Source organism: Cebus imitator, unplaced genomic scaffold (genome assembly GCF_001604975.1).
Source record: "Cebus imitator isolate Cc_AM_T3 unplaced genomic scaffold, Cebus_imitator-1.0 Scaffold242, whole genome shotgun sequence".
NCBI lineage: Eukaryota > Metazoa > Chordata > Mammalia > Primates > Cebidae > Cebus > Cebus imitator.
The window spans coordinates 1,899,189-1,914,974 of NW_016107557.1; the positions used below are offsets into that span (position 1 = coordinate 1,899,189).

Sequence of the window (15,786 nt, forward strand, 5' to 3'; positions counted from 1 at the left end):
CTGGGACTACAGACATGTGCCCCCACGCCCCACTAATTTTTGTATTTTTTAGTAGAGACAGGGTTTCACCAAGTTGGCCAGGATGGTCTCGATCTCTTGACCTTGTGATCCACCCATCTCGGCCTCCCAAAGTTCTGGGATTACAAGCATGAGCCACTTCGCCCGGCCAAATTAACCCTCTTTTTAAATCAAAACTTTAAATATATATGAGTGAATTTTCTTTAATTTATTTATTTTAGAAAATAAAGACCGTTTCACCATGTTGCCCAAGCTGATCTTGAACTCCTGGGCTTAAGCAATCCACCAATCTTGGCCACCCAAAGTGCTAGGAATACACACCACCTCACCTAGCCAGGTGAATTTTCAAAGCCAGCTTAATCCCAATAAAATATTTTGTAATTTAGAGTTTTTAATTTTAGAAGCTACTGTTTTAAATATAAAATGAGATGAGATGTTGGCACAAGTGTTTTCTTTTAAATGCCATGGAGTGCCTCTTAAGATGCAAAGAATTGTTGGCATACCTTACATACAAATTCGTATTGAAAGAGTTCTGTTATACTCTGTATATGAATGTTTGCTGAGTATCTTCAGCTACAAAACTAGTTTCCATCTGTTTTTAAATCTTCTGCTTATTTGTGTAGGTCTCAGACATGACTACAATATTTTACAATCATTTACTTACTATTTTGACTGACCACTAGAGAGCTTTTTCTATTTTCTTTATTCATTTGGCAATTTTAATTTTTTCAGCCATTTTCAAAGTGACCTTGTAAAAAATTTGGTCTGGAAAATAAATTCAGAAGCGTATGTCACTACTAAAGTTGGCAGTATACATTATAAATACTCTATCTCTTTTGAATATCTACAAAAGATGCCCTCATTAGTTGGACTGTAATAAGGAAGGGAGTGGTTGGCTGCCTAAACACATTGACCATTGACTAATCTAAATTAGGCATACATTGCTGATCTTGACAGTATGCATGGTCACACACCTCATATATAGGTGTGCCGTATGTTCTTGCAGTCTACAGAATCGGAAGAAAGCTCTTGGTACTTAAATTCCTTGATGTAAAATGGTAGCAGAGAATTTTTATCTGGTTTCATTGCTTATTGTTTGCTATAATTTATTTCATGTCTTCATGTACTTTGTGACTTCCTAATGCTTCATTCTTGATTTCTTGTGCTGCTTTTATGTTTTTCATTGTTGCATTTTAACTTTTAATTAAAATTTCCCAAATTATAAATAAAAAGATTGATTTGTTCTCCTAACTTAAATTCAAAAATTGGAGTGCATTTTCTGAGTTGGAAAATGAACAAACTAGTGAAACATTGTAAACATATAGTGTAGATAAGTCTGAACTTAAGTGTAGAACATGACATAATGAAGTATATTCTGCTGCTTAAGTATATTTTAGAAATATAATTCTTAGTGAAAATCTTAATCTATTCAGCATCATTTATGGTAAGTATAACTTGTTTTTCCTATACAGATACTAAGTATATAATGTATATTCCAGTCACATTTCCTTCCACTAAATAAGGCAGCAGATACATATATTTAATATCATGGGTATGCATTTTAGGTTCTAAGCCTAAGTTATGTGACTTCTAAAGCTTTATCTAAATATTTCACCTCTTAAAATATTTTGCTTACATACAAATATCACCAGTTTTTTTAAGAAATGCCATCTTATGTACAAGAAATACAAAGCCTATCCAAGTGTTTTGCTTTTCCCTTTTGATACATTGAAATAAAAATGATAACTTACTCATTTAAACAGAAAACTATAAGTAATCAAACTTCTTAAAAATATGTTTGTTGGATGTAGTGGCTCACGCCTGTAATCCCAGCACTTTGGAAGGCTCAGGTGGGTGGTTTGCTTAAGCCCAGTAATTTCAAATAAGACCAGCTTGGGCAACATGGCAAAACCCTGTCTACACACACACACACACTCTCTCACTCTCTCTTTCTCTAAAAAATTAGCTGGGCATGGTGGCACATGCCTGTAGTCCCAGCTACTTGAGAGGCTGAGGTGGGAGTGTTGCCTGAGCCTGAGAGGTCAAGGCTGCAGTGAGCCATGATTGCACCACTGCACTCCAAACTGGGCAACAGAATGAGAACCTGTCTCCAAAAAAAAAAAAAAAAAAAAAAAAGTTCAATTAAGTCTTTTACAGCTCTGTGGTGTGAGATAAAATCAGTCAGTGTTTAGATCATCTTGAAACTTGGCTGTTTCATAGCCCATTTTTTATTCAGTTTTTCTCAAAGCTTTGAATTTAGTACAGATGTTTTCTTTCAGTAGTGTCAGTCAATTAGCTAAAATAACCGTTATCAATCTCATAGCACAGGGTTCAGGAAATTAGAGAGCTACTAGACAATTTCTCAAATCCCCTGCATTGAGAATGAAGTGAACTGAGGGCAGCCACTGTCATTTGACAGCATTCCCTAAACTTCAGATCATATGCCATCTTTATGATTTTTTGCCAGCATTAAGTGCCACCAATACTATTAAAAAATTTTAATCTGCCATAAACAACTTTAAACATTTCTTAAGCAGTAAAACCATGGATCTTAAAATACAGTGTTTTCTTCTGCAGCAAAAAAATATTTTTTTTTTTCTGCAGCATATTAAAATAAATATGTAGCCACTAAAACTATTTGAGTGTTCCTCATGCATTGGTATGGATACAGTGCCACTCCTAGGGAAACTCTGGCTTTGTCGATTGGAATTGTGGGACCATTGTGGGAAGCTGGTTGTGTTTCCCTTATTATGATAACTCCAATTATAGTAATTAGAAAGTGATCTGCTGCCAGGTCAACAGTGGGAGCCTCTGTGAGAATATGGCTAGGAGAGGGGAAGGTGTGTGCATTTGACATACTTGTGCTTTGTCTTAGAAAATTCCTACAAAATGTTAACAATTCTGTTTCCCATCATATCTCCTTTTAGAAGATTCCTACAAATGTCAACAATTCTGTTTCTCATTCTGTCTCCTTATTGAAAGATTTATTTATTTAAAGATTTTTACCTTTATAATTTGTATAAAACCTTGCTGCTTTTTGTCTTTTGTCCCTTTCAGCACTCCCCACCACCATCACCAATTATTTATTTATTCTAGCTATTTAATGCCTGGGAAGATAATAATAAAATAAATGCATGAATTGTCAAGTTCTCAATTAACAATTTTACATAAAAAGATAATTAATGGACAGCGGTTTTTCCTTCTTTCCTTTCCTCCTCCCTTCTCTTTCCCTTTTTTCTTTTCCTTCCATTATTTCTAGCTTGTTTAAACCCTTCAAAAATGAGCAGAAATTATAAATATTAAATAAGATAGATATCATTTGTAATAAGAAACAATTTACATGGTTCTTACAAATAACGTCAGAAAAAGCTGCACTAGGACACACGTACATATCAAATGTTTCCTGGAGCTCTACCTCTCATACTTAAGGTGTGTAAATATCACTTGTTGAGGGGGAAAATATCCTACTGTAAACAAACATTCTTGGGGTTTTTTTGTTGTTGTTCTTTTTTTTGAGACAGTCTCACTTTGATTCTCCTGCCTCAGCCTCCCGAGTAACTGGGATTACAGGCATCCACCACCATGCCTAGTAATTTGTAGTGGAGATGGGGTTTCACCATGTTGATCAGGCTGGTCTCCAACTCCTGACCTCAAGTGATACTCCTCCCTGGGCCTCCCAAAGTGCTGGGATTATAGGCATGAGCCACCATGCTGGGCCACATTCTCGTGTTTTATAGTAACCTCAGTTACATTGCTTTCCCCTCTAAAAGGGCATCACTTACTCTTTTTCACTTTAGTACTTCGCATGCCCTTTGCCCCACCTACAGCAGCCTCACAGACTGTCCTCATGCAAAGAGCAGTCGAATGTGCTGGTCTTTAAATTACAGCATGCAGTAACTGCTCTTTTTCACTTCTAAATACTCCGATTTTATAGTTACTAAATTCAGCTCATTTTTAACTCTTCATTTGAAATACGTGTTCCACTTGCTTTGGAGGATTCCAGGCTTTGGTACTTACAAGCAGGCCTTCAGGGTCAGTACTGACAAAGACTTACGGATCAGCTGTAGCACAACACCACGGTGTGTCACTCTGGCCAAATCCATCTGAGATCAAAATCAGATGAATAATTGCTAATGTTTATTGTTCACTGCCTGTACTGGGCACAGAATTTTATATGCAATTAATAACCTGTTTAATGCTCACAAGTCCGCATCTGTTATTATTCTTATTTTACAGATGAAGAGACATTATGTGGCTTACTCTGAGTTAAACAACTAGCAATAGAGATCCAAACCGTCTGCATCACACCACACTATAGACTGCCTCATTGCCTGTCATTTGTTGTATTGCCTTTCCATCCATATTTAAGCTCGTAATAATTTAAATCAGATTCATCAGAGGAAATATATCCCAGATTCTTTGCATTCACATTAAATTGTTTATATGAATATAGATTATTAGTTATTTTTATTTTTAAATCAAAACTTTTTCTTACAGCCGTGTGTCTGGTAAGGCTTTGTGTGTGTCCTGTCTTCATCCATATATCACTAGATCATCAGAGGCTGTGAAGTAAACTAGCTTCTCTCAGCCTCAGTTTCTTCATCTGAAAATAAAGAAGTTAGAGTCAGTTATCTGTAGGATTCCTTTTAACTCTAAATTCTAATCTACAAGTATGAATACGTAATTATTCATTTAAGCTTCCTTTAATTGAATCTGATAGTTATATCCAACCAGAAAAAGCTTCCTATACATAGGCAAGGTGTTACTGAATCAAGACTCTGTTTTTGTGTGAAATACTTTGTTACCTGGTATGCCTCCAACACAGATAACCTTTCTTGGCTCAAGAAAAGGTAAGCTTTTGCTTTTTTACCAGATGTAACTACCCCTGAAACTACGAAGAATCTTGTGGAGCCATCTGTGGTAAATGGAGGTTTGACATCACAAACAAAAGAAAATGGGTTAAGTACCGATCAACAGGTGCCTGCACAGCGGAAGAAGCTCCTCAAAGCCCCAACTCTGGCCGAACTGGACAGCTCTGAGTCTGAGGTGAGGCCCTGGTTCACACAGCTTGACTCCACGATGACGGTGCTTAATGCTCTCTGACCCGCTTTACTGATTATCTTGCTTCAGTCGTTGCTTCATCTCTTCCCATTTTTCAGCCAATAAAGCTAGGATTAAAATTAATTTGGTTTGCAGGAAATTAAACAGTAGATTACTTTCTATTAGTAAAGACCAATATAGTGGCTGTAGTTTATAGAACACTAAAATTTTTGTTGGACATGCTGGCTCACATCTATAATCCCAGCACTTTGGTAGTCCAAGGCAGGAGTATTGCTGAACCCAGGAGTTTGAGATCAGCCTGGGCAACATAGCAAGACAGGTACAGTAGCACATACCTCTGGTCTGAGCTACTTGGGAGGCTGAGTCAGGAGGATCCCTTGAGCCCAGGAGTTCAAGTCTGCAGTGAGCTGTGATTGTACCAGTGCAGTCCAGTCTGGGCAATGGAGTAAGACTGTGTCTCAAATAAATAAAGTCTTAAATTTTAATTGGGCTTAAAACAAGTCAACAATTTTCCAACTTATATTACCTTAATCTCTTCCTGTTTATTTGAGGAAGGAAAAAATAAAAACATTTTGCATAGATCCTCCTTCCTCTAAAATGCACACAGACATATACACACTCAGGATTATTCTTCTTGCAATGGTAATACCAACAGACAAAATTCCAAAAAAGAAAATTCGAATAGTATTCTCCAGGTTTCATCCTCCACCTACCGCCCTTTGCGGAGGGGGAAAGATCTCATATCCTTCCTGATGTCAACATCCACCTATATGCTAATGATTTCCATACCATCTCAGGCCCCCATCTGCAGTGTCAGTATTATATTCATCATTGCCTGTGGGTCTCCACTGCCCCTTCCTCAAAATCAACTTAGGTAAAATGAAATTCTCTTCTTCCCCGCCTTCACCCTCACCCACTTGCTAAACCAAAAACACACACACCCTAGCTACATACACATGCACGCGACATACACACCCCTAGCTTCTCATCTTCTGCTTGCTCTCCTAGTTGCTGGCTCCATACCACCCATGTTCATCCAAGGTAGAATCTGAGGAATTATTCCTTAATTTTCCTCTCATCCATCTCCATCCCATTCCAAACAATACCAATAATAATTTTGCTACTAAACGTTTTTCAAACATTAGTAACAAGAAGAAATATTTGTATTACTAAAGTCAGTTAGTCTCTCTCTCTCTCTTGCTGTCGCTTCAGTCTATCTGACTTTTCTTCTTGACTCCCCAAATTCCATCTTGCATTCACTGCTCTTTGAAACTCCCACTTAAAACCTTCAGAAGGCTCCCTGGCACTTACAGAATAAAATTCACATCCCCTGATCACACGCCTGCAGACACCTCTGGTCTGATGTTATGCCTTCTCAGCGTCTGATTTATGCCTCAGCCACACACAGTCGTTCACTTTTCCTGCACAGTTTATCGGTGCTCAGCTTGGTGCTTAGACCTGTCTGCGGTCTGCCCCTCACATCCTTGTCAGAGTCAGCATGGCCTTGCTTTGTCTTAGGAAGTCTCCCAGACACCACTAGCCTGCCAGGACCCCTTCTCCTCGATTCTATCATAACCCACTCATCCCTCTGTTTCACTGGAACACTTAACATTCTGTCATGTAATTATTCACTTATTTCTCTCTCCTACCAGAGTACATGCTCCCTGAGAGGAGGAACCATGCTGAATTTACTTTATATCTCCAGTTTCTAACACCCAGTAGACACTCAAGTATTTAGATAAATTCGTATTAACCTATAAGAACAGTGATTTACATTTTAAAAGCCTCTAGCTCAGATATCATCTAGACAGAGCCTAATTCGGGAGCCACTTTCACTTGTGGCTATTTAAATTTAAGTTATGTTAAAATTAAATAAATGAAGAACTCGGTTTCTCAGTTATGGCACTCAGGGTCCCAGGAGCTTCTGTGACTAGTGGCTACACAGATCACAGTCCCTTCACGGAGAGTTCGGTTGGGGGGCACCAATTTGCAGCTGCCAGGAGCTCACCTTCTTACACCCCACCTACTTTTAAGTCCTTTCCTTTCCTAGTCCTCTTTTATTACCTCATGAGGCAAGACTACACAGCAAGCCATGATCAAATAAATTTGCAGACTCTGTAACCTTCCTTGTGGTACTCTTTTTGAAAATGAAGTGATAATGCCCCAAATTCAAGTCTTGAGATGATTCGCTAGGCACATTATTCTTATTGTTAACCAAAGAGAGGCCATTAAATGTATTGAAATGTTAACATTTAGAAAACGCAGATAAACTGAAGACTTTCTTTTTTCTTTCTTTTTTTTTTTTTTTTTTTTTTTTTTTTTTTTTTTTTTTTTTTTGAGACGGAGTTTCTCTCTGTTGCTAGGCTGGAATGCAGTGGCACTATGTCGGCTCACTGCAACCTCCACCTCCCGGTTCAAGTGATTCTCTTGCCTCAGCCTCCCGAGTAGCTGGGATTACAGGTGCCTGCCACTACGCCTGGCTAATTTTTGTATTTTTAGTAGAGGCGGGGTTTCACCATGTTGGTCAGTCTGGTCTTGATCTGACCTCAAGAGATCTGCCTGCCTTAGCATTCCCAAGTGTAGGAATTACAGGCATGAGCCACCATGCCCAGCTGAAGTCTTTATTTTTAGTCAACTGTTTCAAGTTTGGGATTTGTATGAAAGTTTTAATAAACTTTCTATTGGTAAGACAGTAGTTCTTTTTAATAGTGGTAGGTAAATTGTGTTTAGTCTAAACACTCTATTAACATTAGCTAACTTCAGATTATCAGCTAGTTAAAGACAACTCAGAAGAAGGTCTGTTGTAAAGCCAGTTAATGAACTGACATTTATGTAGACATAAATGAACACCTGGAAACTCAAATTGTGTTTCCTTGCAGTGTGAATTAGTAAAGACAGTTCTCCATGTGGCACTGCATAGGGTATGTGGACTGGGTGCTGGAATGGACACTTCATTGTCAGCTATCAGCATATTTTCCTTCTGATGAGGGGAGCTGATTCTGTGATCTCCAGGTCTCTTCCAGTTCCAAAACATGACAGTTTTGCCCAGAAGCATGAAATTGGAAAAGATGTCAAGGAATTCTGTCTATTCCTAAACTAAGATTGACTTACCTCTGGTCATATTTACTGTCTTACAAATGGCCGCAAATTCAAAGACTGTTAAATACATCCCATATCATATTACATGGGCGCTCTTCGTTCACATTTTTTAGTAATTTTTTGTTCCCCACTTTTTAGTGCATTTTAAAACTCTTCTCCTATTCTTTTCACCAACTTTTTTTTTCCAATACCACTCCATTTTTTCCAGCCAAATATTTATTGAAAGCCTTCAGTAACTACTAAAAGTAGAGGCAAAAATATGATGGTCATCGCTTTCCTATTGTTTATAATTTAAATAGAATATAAAAAGTATATCTATACCTAAGAATCATTCTAAGTGTTTACGGAGCACAGTGTCTTCCAGACACTGTCTTACGCTATGTAGAGTGTGACTGGATGCTATAGAAGTCCAGAGACTGCGGAGGTCAATTCAGTCAGTGAGTAAACACCACAGGGGCTGGAAAGACTGGAGAAGCCATGTGGAAGAGTAGTAGGACTTAGGTTTTAGAATGAGTATAAAAGACAGCAGAGGGCTTTCCATTTTGTTGTGGGATGTGAGCCGGGCTGTGCCACAGCATGTTGATGTATTTCTCTTGTGCCTTCTTTTTTTTTTTTTATGTCAGAGAGAGATTTATTAGAAGGAATTGGCTTATGTGACGACTCTTGTGCCTTCTTGAGAGCAGAGGTGCAGTCTTACTCAAACCTCTGCTCCTAAGTGCACTTCTGGCATCTGGTGACTCTCCTGACTTATCTAGTGAATTCCTGGCTGGCGTTGCACCATGAGCAAAGATCAAGTCAAGACTCAGGGCTGTAGAAGACAGCAGAGAACAAATAAAGGACAGTCTCAAAAAAGGCTGACTTCATTCTTTAGCTTCCTGCCTCTCAGTTGTATCACCTACTTGCCCATTTTCCCTCTCCTCCTCAAGTTTAATGATTGGCTTCCAAACATGGTTTTTTGGGGTTTTTCTTGAGACAGAGCCTCACTCCATAGCCAAGACTGGAATGCAGTGGCGCAACCTTACTCAGCTTACTACATACTCCACCTCCTGAGTTCAAGCAATTCTCCTGTTTCAGCCTCCTGAGTAGCTGGGATTACAGGTGCCCGCCATCACGCCTGGCTAATCGTTGTATTTTTAGTAGAGACAGGGTTTCACCATGTTGGCCAGGCTTGGCTTGAACTTCTGACCTCAGGTGAGTTGCCCACCTTGGCCTCCCAGTGCTGGGATTACAAGTGTGAGCCACCGCACCTGCGCCAAACATGTTTTTAAGTGCCAAAACTTTTTCTTCACACCAGACTTATACAGAAGTACAGTGTCAATCAGCTAGAAATGGAGGTGGGGACTAGAGCCTTCCCCACCTACAACCCCCCCCATCCTTCAGGGCCTCTTGAAGGCCTCAAAGAACAATGTGAAATTTCTTTTCCATTCCAAGAGGGAGTGGCCCACTGCTGAGTCAGCACTCAGCTGCTGACACTGAACTCACCAGTGGAGTCCACCTGTCTCTACTGCCCTTTGCATGAGCCTCTTTTTTTTTTTTTTGGTGATGGAATCTCGCTCTATCGCCAGGCCTGAGTGCAGTGGCAAGATCTTGGCTCACGGCAACTTCCACCTCCCAGGTTCAAGCAATTGTCCTGCATTCACCTCCTGAGTCACTGGGATTACATGTGCCCGCCACCACACCCAGCTAACTTTAGTATTTTTAGTAGAGACAGGGTTTCACCATGTTAGCCAGGATGGGCTCGATCTCTTGACCTTGTGATCCACCCGCCTTGGCCTCCCCAAGTGCTGGGATTACAGGCATGAGCCACCACACCTGGCCTGCATGGGCCTCTTTGCCCACCCTCTGTACCGAAAACAACCAAGACCAGAAATTCCCCTTGAAGGGAAAGCAGTGACGCTTCCAACTGCAAACTAAACACTTTAATCACTCCTGATACAGGAAATGCTGTCACGTGTATGTAAATCTTACCTGTTAATTTATCAGGATTCATTCTTGCAATGACTTTTTTTTTCCATTTTAAGAAATGCTTTCTAGCCACCAAAATACCTACTATATGGTAAATTATGTATACATGATCTTATTTAATCTTCTTTTCCATAGAGACTCTATTTTTTTAAGAGATGCCTTCTACCATTGCAGGATATCACCTGTGCTCCCCTGCAGGGTTTTTATTTGATGACATTGTCCACCAGAAGTTCCCTACTACCTATTGCTGTCTTTGAGGTTTAACTTAAAATGTGGGCCCAGATTATCACATAGAACAGTTTACTGTTTAACCCTTATTTAGTTCTGAATTTCTTTGTAATCAGTTAATATATTATTGTAGATCAAATACTCTTATGAAATCAGAATGATGTTATTTACGTTATCAATTACAAACTCAACTATTTAAAAAAAAACTCCTTGAGACGGATCCAAGATGGCTGATTAGGAGCAGCTCAGGATTTCAGCTCCCAGCGAAAGTGTGGAGGGTGAGTGGACGCCACATTTCCAGACAGATTTTTATTGCCCACAGACCAGGAGATTCCCAGGCAGAGGAGCCCCACGGGTCGGCAGCACAGCTGTTTTGACTGGCATGGCTGTTTTGGCCGGCCTGGTGCGGTGGTTCTCCATACAAAATACACGGGTCCGGGCACCATTTTAGCTGGCGATTGGAGCTGGGGGAATAAAGAGCCGCCCATTCAACTGACAGAAAAGAGGACTGAAACAGGGAGCCAGGCCAGGAGATTCCTGGGCAAAAAATCGCCACGAATCTCAGCACAGCTGTTTCAGCCGGTGCAGTGGGTCACCACACGGGAAATCACACAGATCCTGGAGCCTTTTCAACAGGCGACTGGAACACCTGGGAGACAAAAAAAAGAAAAGGCTCTGAGGCACGGAGCCAGGTAATCAGGCTCGGCTGGTCCCACCCCCACAGTAAAACAGCAATCTGAAACGCTCTGGATTGAGTTTCACAGCAAGCACAGCTGAACCCAGGACATTCCAGCTCTGTGGGGGAGGGGCACCCGCCATTACAGAGGCACTCCGCCGTTACTGAGGTGGGCCACCATTACCGAGGCAGTTCTAACTACACCCATATAAACAGAACTGCAGGGAAATTCACCTGGCAGCTGGGCGGAGCCCACAGCAGCTCAGCAAAGCCTCTGTGGGCAGACAGTCAGGAGGCTGCCTCCTTGCTGGGCAGGGCAGCCCTGAAAAAAGCCAGCAGCACAACAGAAACTCATAAATAAATCCCTAACTCCCCCGGACAGAGCACCTGGGGGGAAAAAAAGGGAGGGGGGTTTATGAGTTCACTGCAGCAGACTTAAACGTACCTGCCCAGCAACTCTGAATGAACAACGGAGCTCACAGCTCAGCACTTGAGCTTCTATAAAGGACATACTATCTCCTCAAGCATCTCCCTGACACCCCCGTATATCCAAAGAGTCACCTCATAAAGGAGAGCTCAGACTGACATCAGGCAGGTATCCTTCAGGGACAAAGATAGCAGAAGAAACTGGCAGCAACCCTTACTGTTCTGCAGCTGCTGCAGCTGATCCCCAGGCAAGCAGGGCCTGGAGTGGACCTCAGCAGTCCTACAGCAGAGGGTCCTGACTGTTAGAAGGAAAACTAAGAAAGAAATAACTTCATCAACAAACTGAACATCGACTCAGAGACCCAATCTGAAAGTCAACAACTACAAAGACGACAGGTGGATAAATACACAAAGATAGGAAGAAACCAGCACAAAAAGGATGAAAACACCCGAAATCAGAACACCTCTCCTACAAGGGATCACAACTCCTCACCAGCAAGGGAACAAGGCTGGATAGAGACTGAGTCTAATGAATTGACAGAAACAGACTTCAGATGGTGGGTAATAAGAAACTTCTGTGAGCTAAAAGAACATGTTCTAACCTAATGCAAAGAAACTAAGAACTTTGAAAAAATATTTGACGAAATGCTAACGAGAATGGACAGCTTAGAGAGAAATATAAGTGAACTGACGGAGCTGAAAAACAACACGAGAACTTCGTGAAGCATGCACAAGTTTTAATAGCTGAATTGACCAAGCAGAAGAAAGGATATCAGAGGTTGAAGATCAACTCAATAAAATAAAACGAGAAGCCAAGATTAGAGAAAAAGGGGTAAAAAGGAATGAACAAAGTCTCTAAGAAATATGGGACTATGTGAAAAGACCTAATCTATATTTGATAGGTGTACCTGAATGTGACAGAGAGAATGAATCCAAGCTGGAAAATACGCTTCAGGATATTATCCAGGAAAACTTCCCCAACCTGGCAAGGTAGGCAAACATTCAAGTCCAGGAAATACAGAGAACCCCACAAAGATATTCCTCAAGAAGAGCAACACCAAGGCATATAATCTTCAGATTCACCAGGGCTGAAATGAAGGAGAAAATGCTAAGGGCAGCCAGAGAGAAAGGTCAGGTTACCCACAAAGGGAAGCCCATCAGACTCACAGCAGATCTCTCAGCAGAAACCCTACAAGCCAGAAGAGACTGGGGGCCAATATTCAACATGCTTAAAGAAAAGAACTTTCAACCCAGAATCTCCTATCCAGCCAAACTAAGCTTCATAAGTGAAGGAAAAATAAAATCCTTTGGGAACATGCAAGTACTCAGAGATATCATCACCACCAGGCCTGCTTTACAAGAGTTCCTGAAAGAGGCACTAAACATAGAAAGGAACAACCAGTACCAGCCACTCCAAAAACATACCAAATGGTAACGAGCATCAACACAATGAAGAAACTGCATCAACTAATGGGCAAAACAGCCAGCTAGCACCAAAATGGCAGTATCAAATTCACACATAACAATATTAACCCTAAATGTAAATGGGCTAAATGCCCCAATCAAAAGACACAGACTGGCAAATTGGATAAAAAGCCAAAACCCATCTCACATGCAAGGATACACAAAGGCTCAAAATAAAGGGATGGAAGAAGATTTACCAGGCAAATGGAGAGCAAAAAAGCAGGAGTTGCAATTCTCATCTCTGATAAAATAGACTTTAAACCAACAAAAATCAAAAGAGGCAAGGAAGGACATTACATAATGGTGAAAGGATCAATGCAACAAGAAGAGCTAATGATCCTAAATATATATGCACCCAATACAGGAGCACCCAGATACATAAGGCAAGTTCTTAGTGACTTACAAAGGGACTTAGACTCCCACACAATAATAGTGGGAGACTTTAACACTCCACTGTCAATATTAGACAGATCAATGAGGCAGAAAATTAACAAGGATATCCAGGACTTGAACTCAGACCTGGACCAAGCAAACCTAATAGACATTTACAGAACTGTCCACCCCAAATCCACAGAATATACATTCTTCTCAGTACCACATCACGCCTACCCTAAAATCGACCACATAATTGGAAGTAAATCACTCCTCAGCAAATGCAAAGGAACGGCAGTCATAACGAACAGTCTCTCAGACCACAGTGCAATCAAGTTAGAACTCAGAATTCAGAAACTAACTCAGAACCACACAACTTCAAGGAAATTGAACAACTGGCTCTTGAATCTTGACTGGATAAACAATGAAATGAAGGCAGAAACAAAGATGTTCTTCGAAACCAATGAGAACAAAGACACAACATACCAGAATCTCTGGGACACATTTAAAGCAGCATCTATAGGAAAATATATAGCAATAAATGCCCACATGAGAAGCAAGAAGAGATCTACAGTTGACCCCCATCATCAAAATTGAAAGAGCTAGAGGAGCAAGACCAAAAAAACTCAAAACCTAGCAGAAGACAAGAAATAAGTAAGATCAGAGCAGAACTGAAGGAGATAGAGATACAAAAAAACCCTTCAAAAAATCAATAAATCCAGGAGCTGGTTTTTCGAAAAGATCAACAAAATAGACAGACCACTAGCCAGATAAATAAAAAGGAGAGAGAATAACCAAATTGATGCAATTAAAAATAAGGGGGATATCAGCACATATTCCACAGAAATGCAAACCATCATCAGATTATTACAAACAACTCTATGCACATAAACTAGTAAACCTGGAAGAAATGGATAAATTCCTGGACACTTGCATCCTTCCAAGCCTAAACCAGGAAGAAGCCGAAACCCTGAATAGACCAATAACAAGGTCTGAAGTTGAGGCAGCAATTAAGAGCCTACCACCCAACAAAAGCCCAGGTCCAGGTGGATTCACAGCCGAATTCTACCAGACATACAAAGAGGAGCTGGTACCATTCCTTCTGAAACTATACCAAACAATCCAAAAAGAGGAAATCCTTCCCAGATCATTTTATGAGACCAACATCATCCTCATACCAAAACTCGGCAGTGACTCAACAAGAAAAGAAAACTTCAGGCCAATATCCATGATGAACATAGATGGAAAAATCTTCAGTAAAATACTGGCAAACCGATTGCAACAGCACATCAAAAAGGTTATCCACCATGATCACGTAGGCTTCATCCTGGGGATGCTAGACTGGTTCAACATACGCAGGTCTATAAACATAATTTACCACATAAACAGAACCAAAGACAGAGACCACATGATAATTGATGCAGAGAAGGCCTTCAACAAAATTCAACAGCTCTGTATGCTAAAAACTCTCAATAAACTAAGTATCAAAGGAACATATCTCAAATCAATAAAAGCTATTTACGACAAATCTGCAGTCAATATGATACTGAATGGGCAAAAACTGGAAGCATTCCTTTTGAAATCTGGCACTAGACAAGGATGCCCTCTCTCACCACTCCTATTCAATATAGTATTGAAAGGTCTAGCCAGAGCACTCAGGCAAGAAAAAGAAATAAAGGGTATTCAAATAGGAAAGGAGGAAGTCAAATTGTCTGTATTTTCAGATGACATGATTGTATATCTAGAAGACCCCATCATCTCAGCCCCAAATCTCCTGAGACTGATAAGCAACTTCAGCAAAGTCTCAGGATACAAAATCAATGTGCAGAAATCACAGGCATTCCTATACACCAATAACAGACTTAAAGAGAGCCACATCAAGAACAAACTGCCATTCACAATTGCTACAAAGAGAGTAAAATACCTGGGAATACAACTAACAAAGGATGTAAAAGATCTCTTCAAGGAGAACTACAAACCACTGCCCAACAAAATAAGAGAGGACACAAACAGGTGAAGAAACATTCCATGTTCATGGTTAGGAAGAATCAATATCGTGGAAATGGCCATACTGCCCAAAGTAATTTACAGATTCAACGCTATCCCCATCAAGCTACCAATGACCTTCACGGAACTGGAAAAAAACACCTTAAACTTGACATATAGATCCAAAAGAGAGCCTGCATAGCCAAGTCAATTCTAAGCAAAAAAGCAAAGCAGGAGGCATCACACTACCGGACTTCAAACTATAGTACAAGGCTACAGTAATCAAAACGGCATGGTACTGGTACCAAAACAGAGATATAGACCAATGGAACGGAACAGAGGCCTCGTAGGCAACGCGACATATCTACAACCATCCAATCTTTGACAATCTGACGAAAACAAGCAATGGGGAAAGGATTCCCTGTTTAATAAATGGTGTTGGGAAAACTGGCTAGCCATGTGCAGAAAGCAGAAACTGGACCCCTTCCTGA

At 40.4% G+C, this 15,786-nt stretch overlaps 1 protein-coding gene across 4 annotated transcripts in view; it reads left to right on the top strand.

Moving 5' to 3' along the window:
- The window catches only part of SPIRE1 (spire type actin nucleation factor 1), a 208,234-nt gene that overhangs the window by 162,732 nt on the left and 29,716 nt on the right, over positions 1 to 15,786 (top strand). For all 4 annotated transcript variants that reach the window (XM_017498461.2, XM_017498460.2, XM_017498459.2 and 1 more), the window contains one exon: positions 4,892 to 5,064. In XM_017498461.2, coding sequence (XP_017353950.1) covers positions 4,892 to 5,064 — 173 coding nt within the window. The remainder of the gene's footprint in view (positions 1 to 4,891; positions 5,065 to 15,786) is intronic.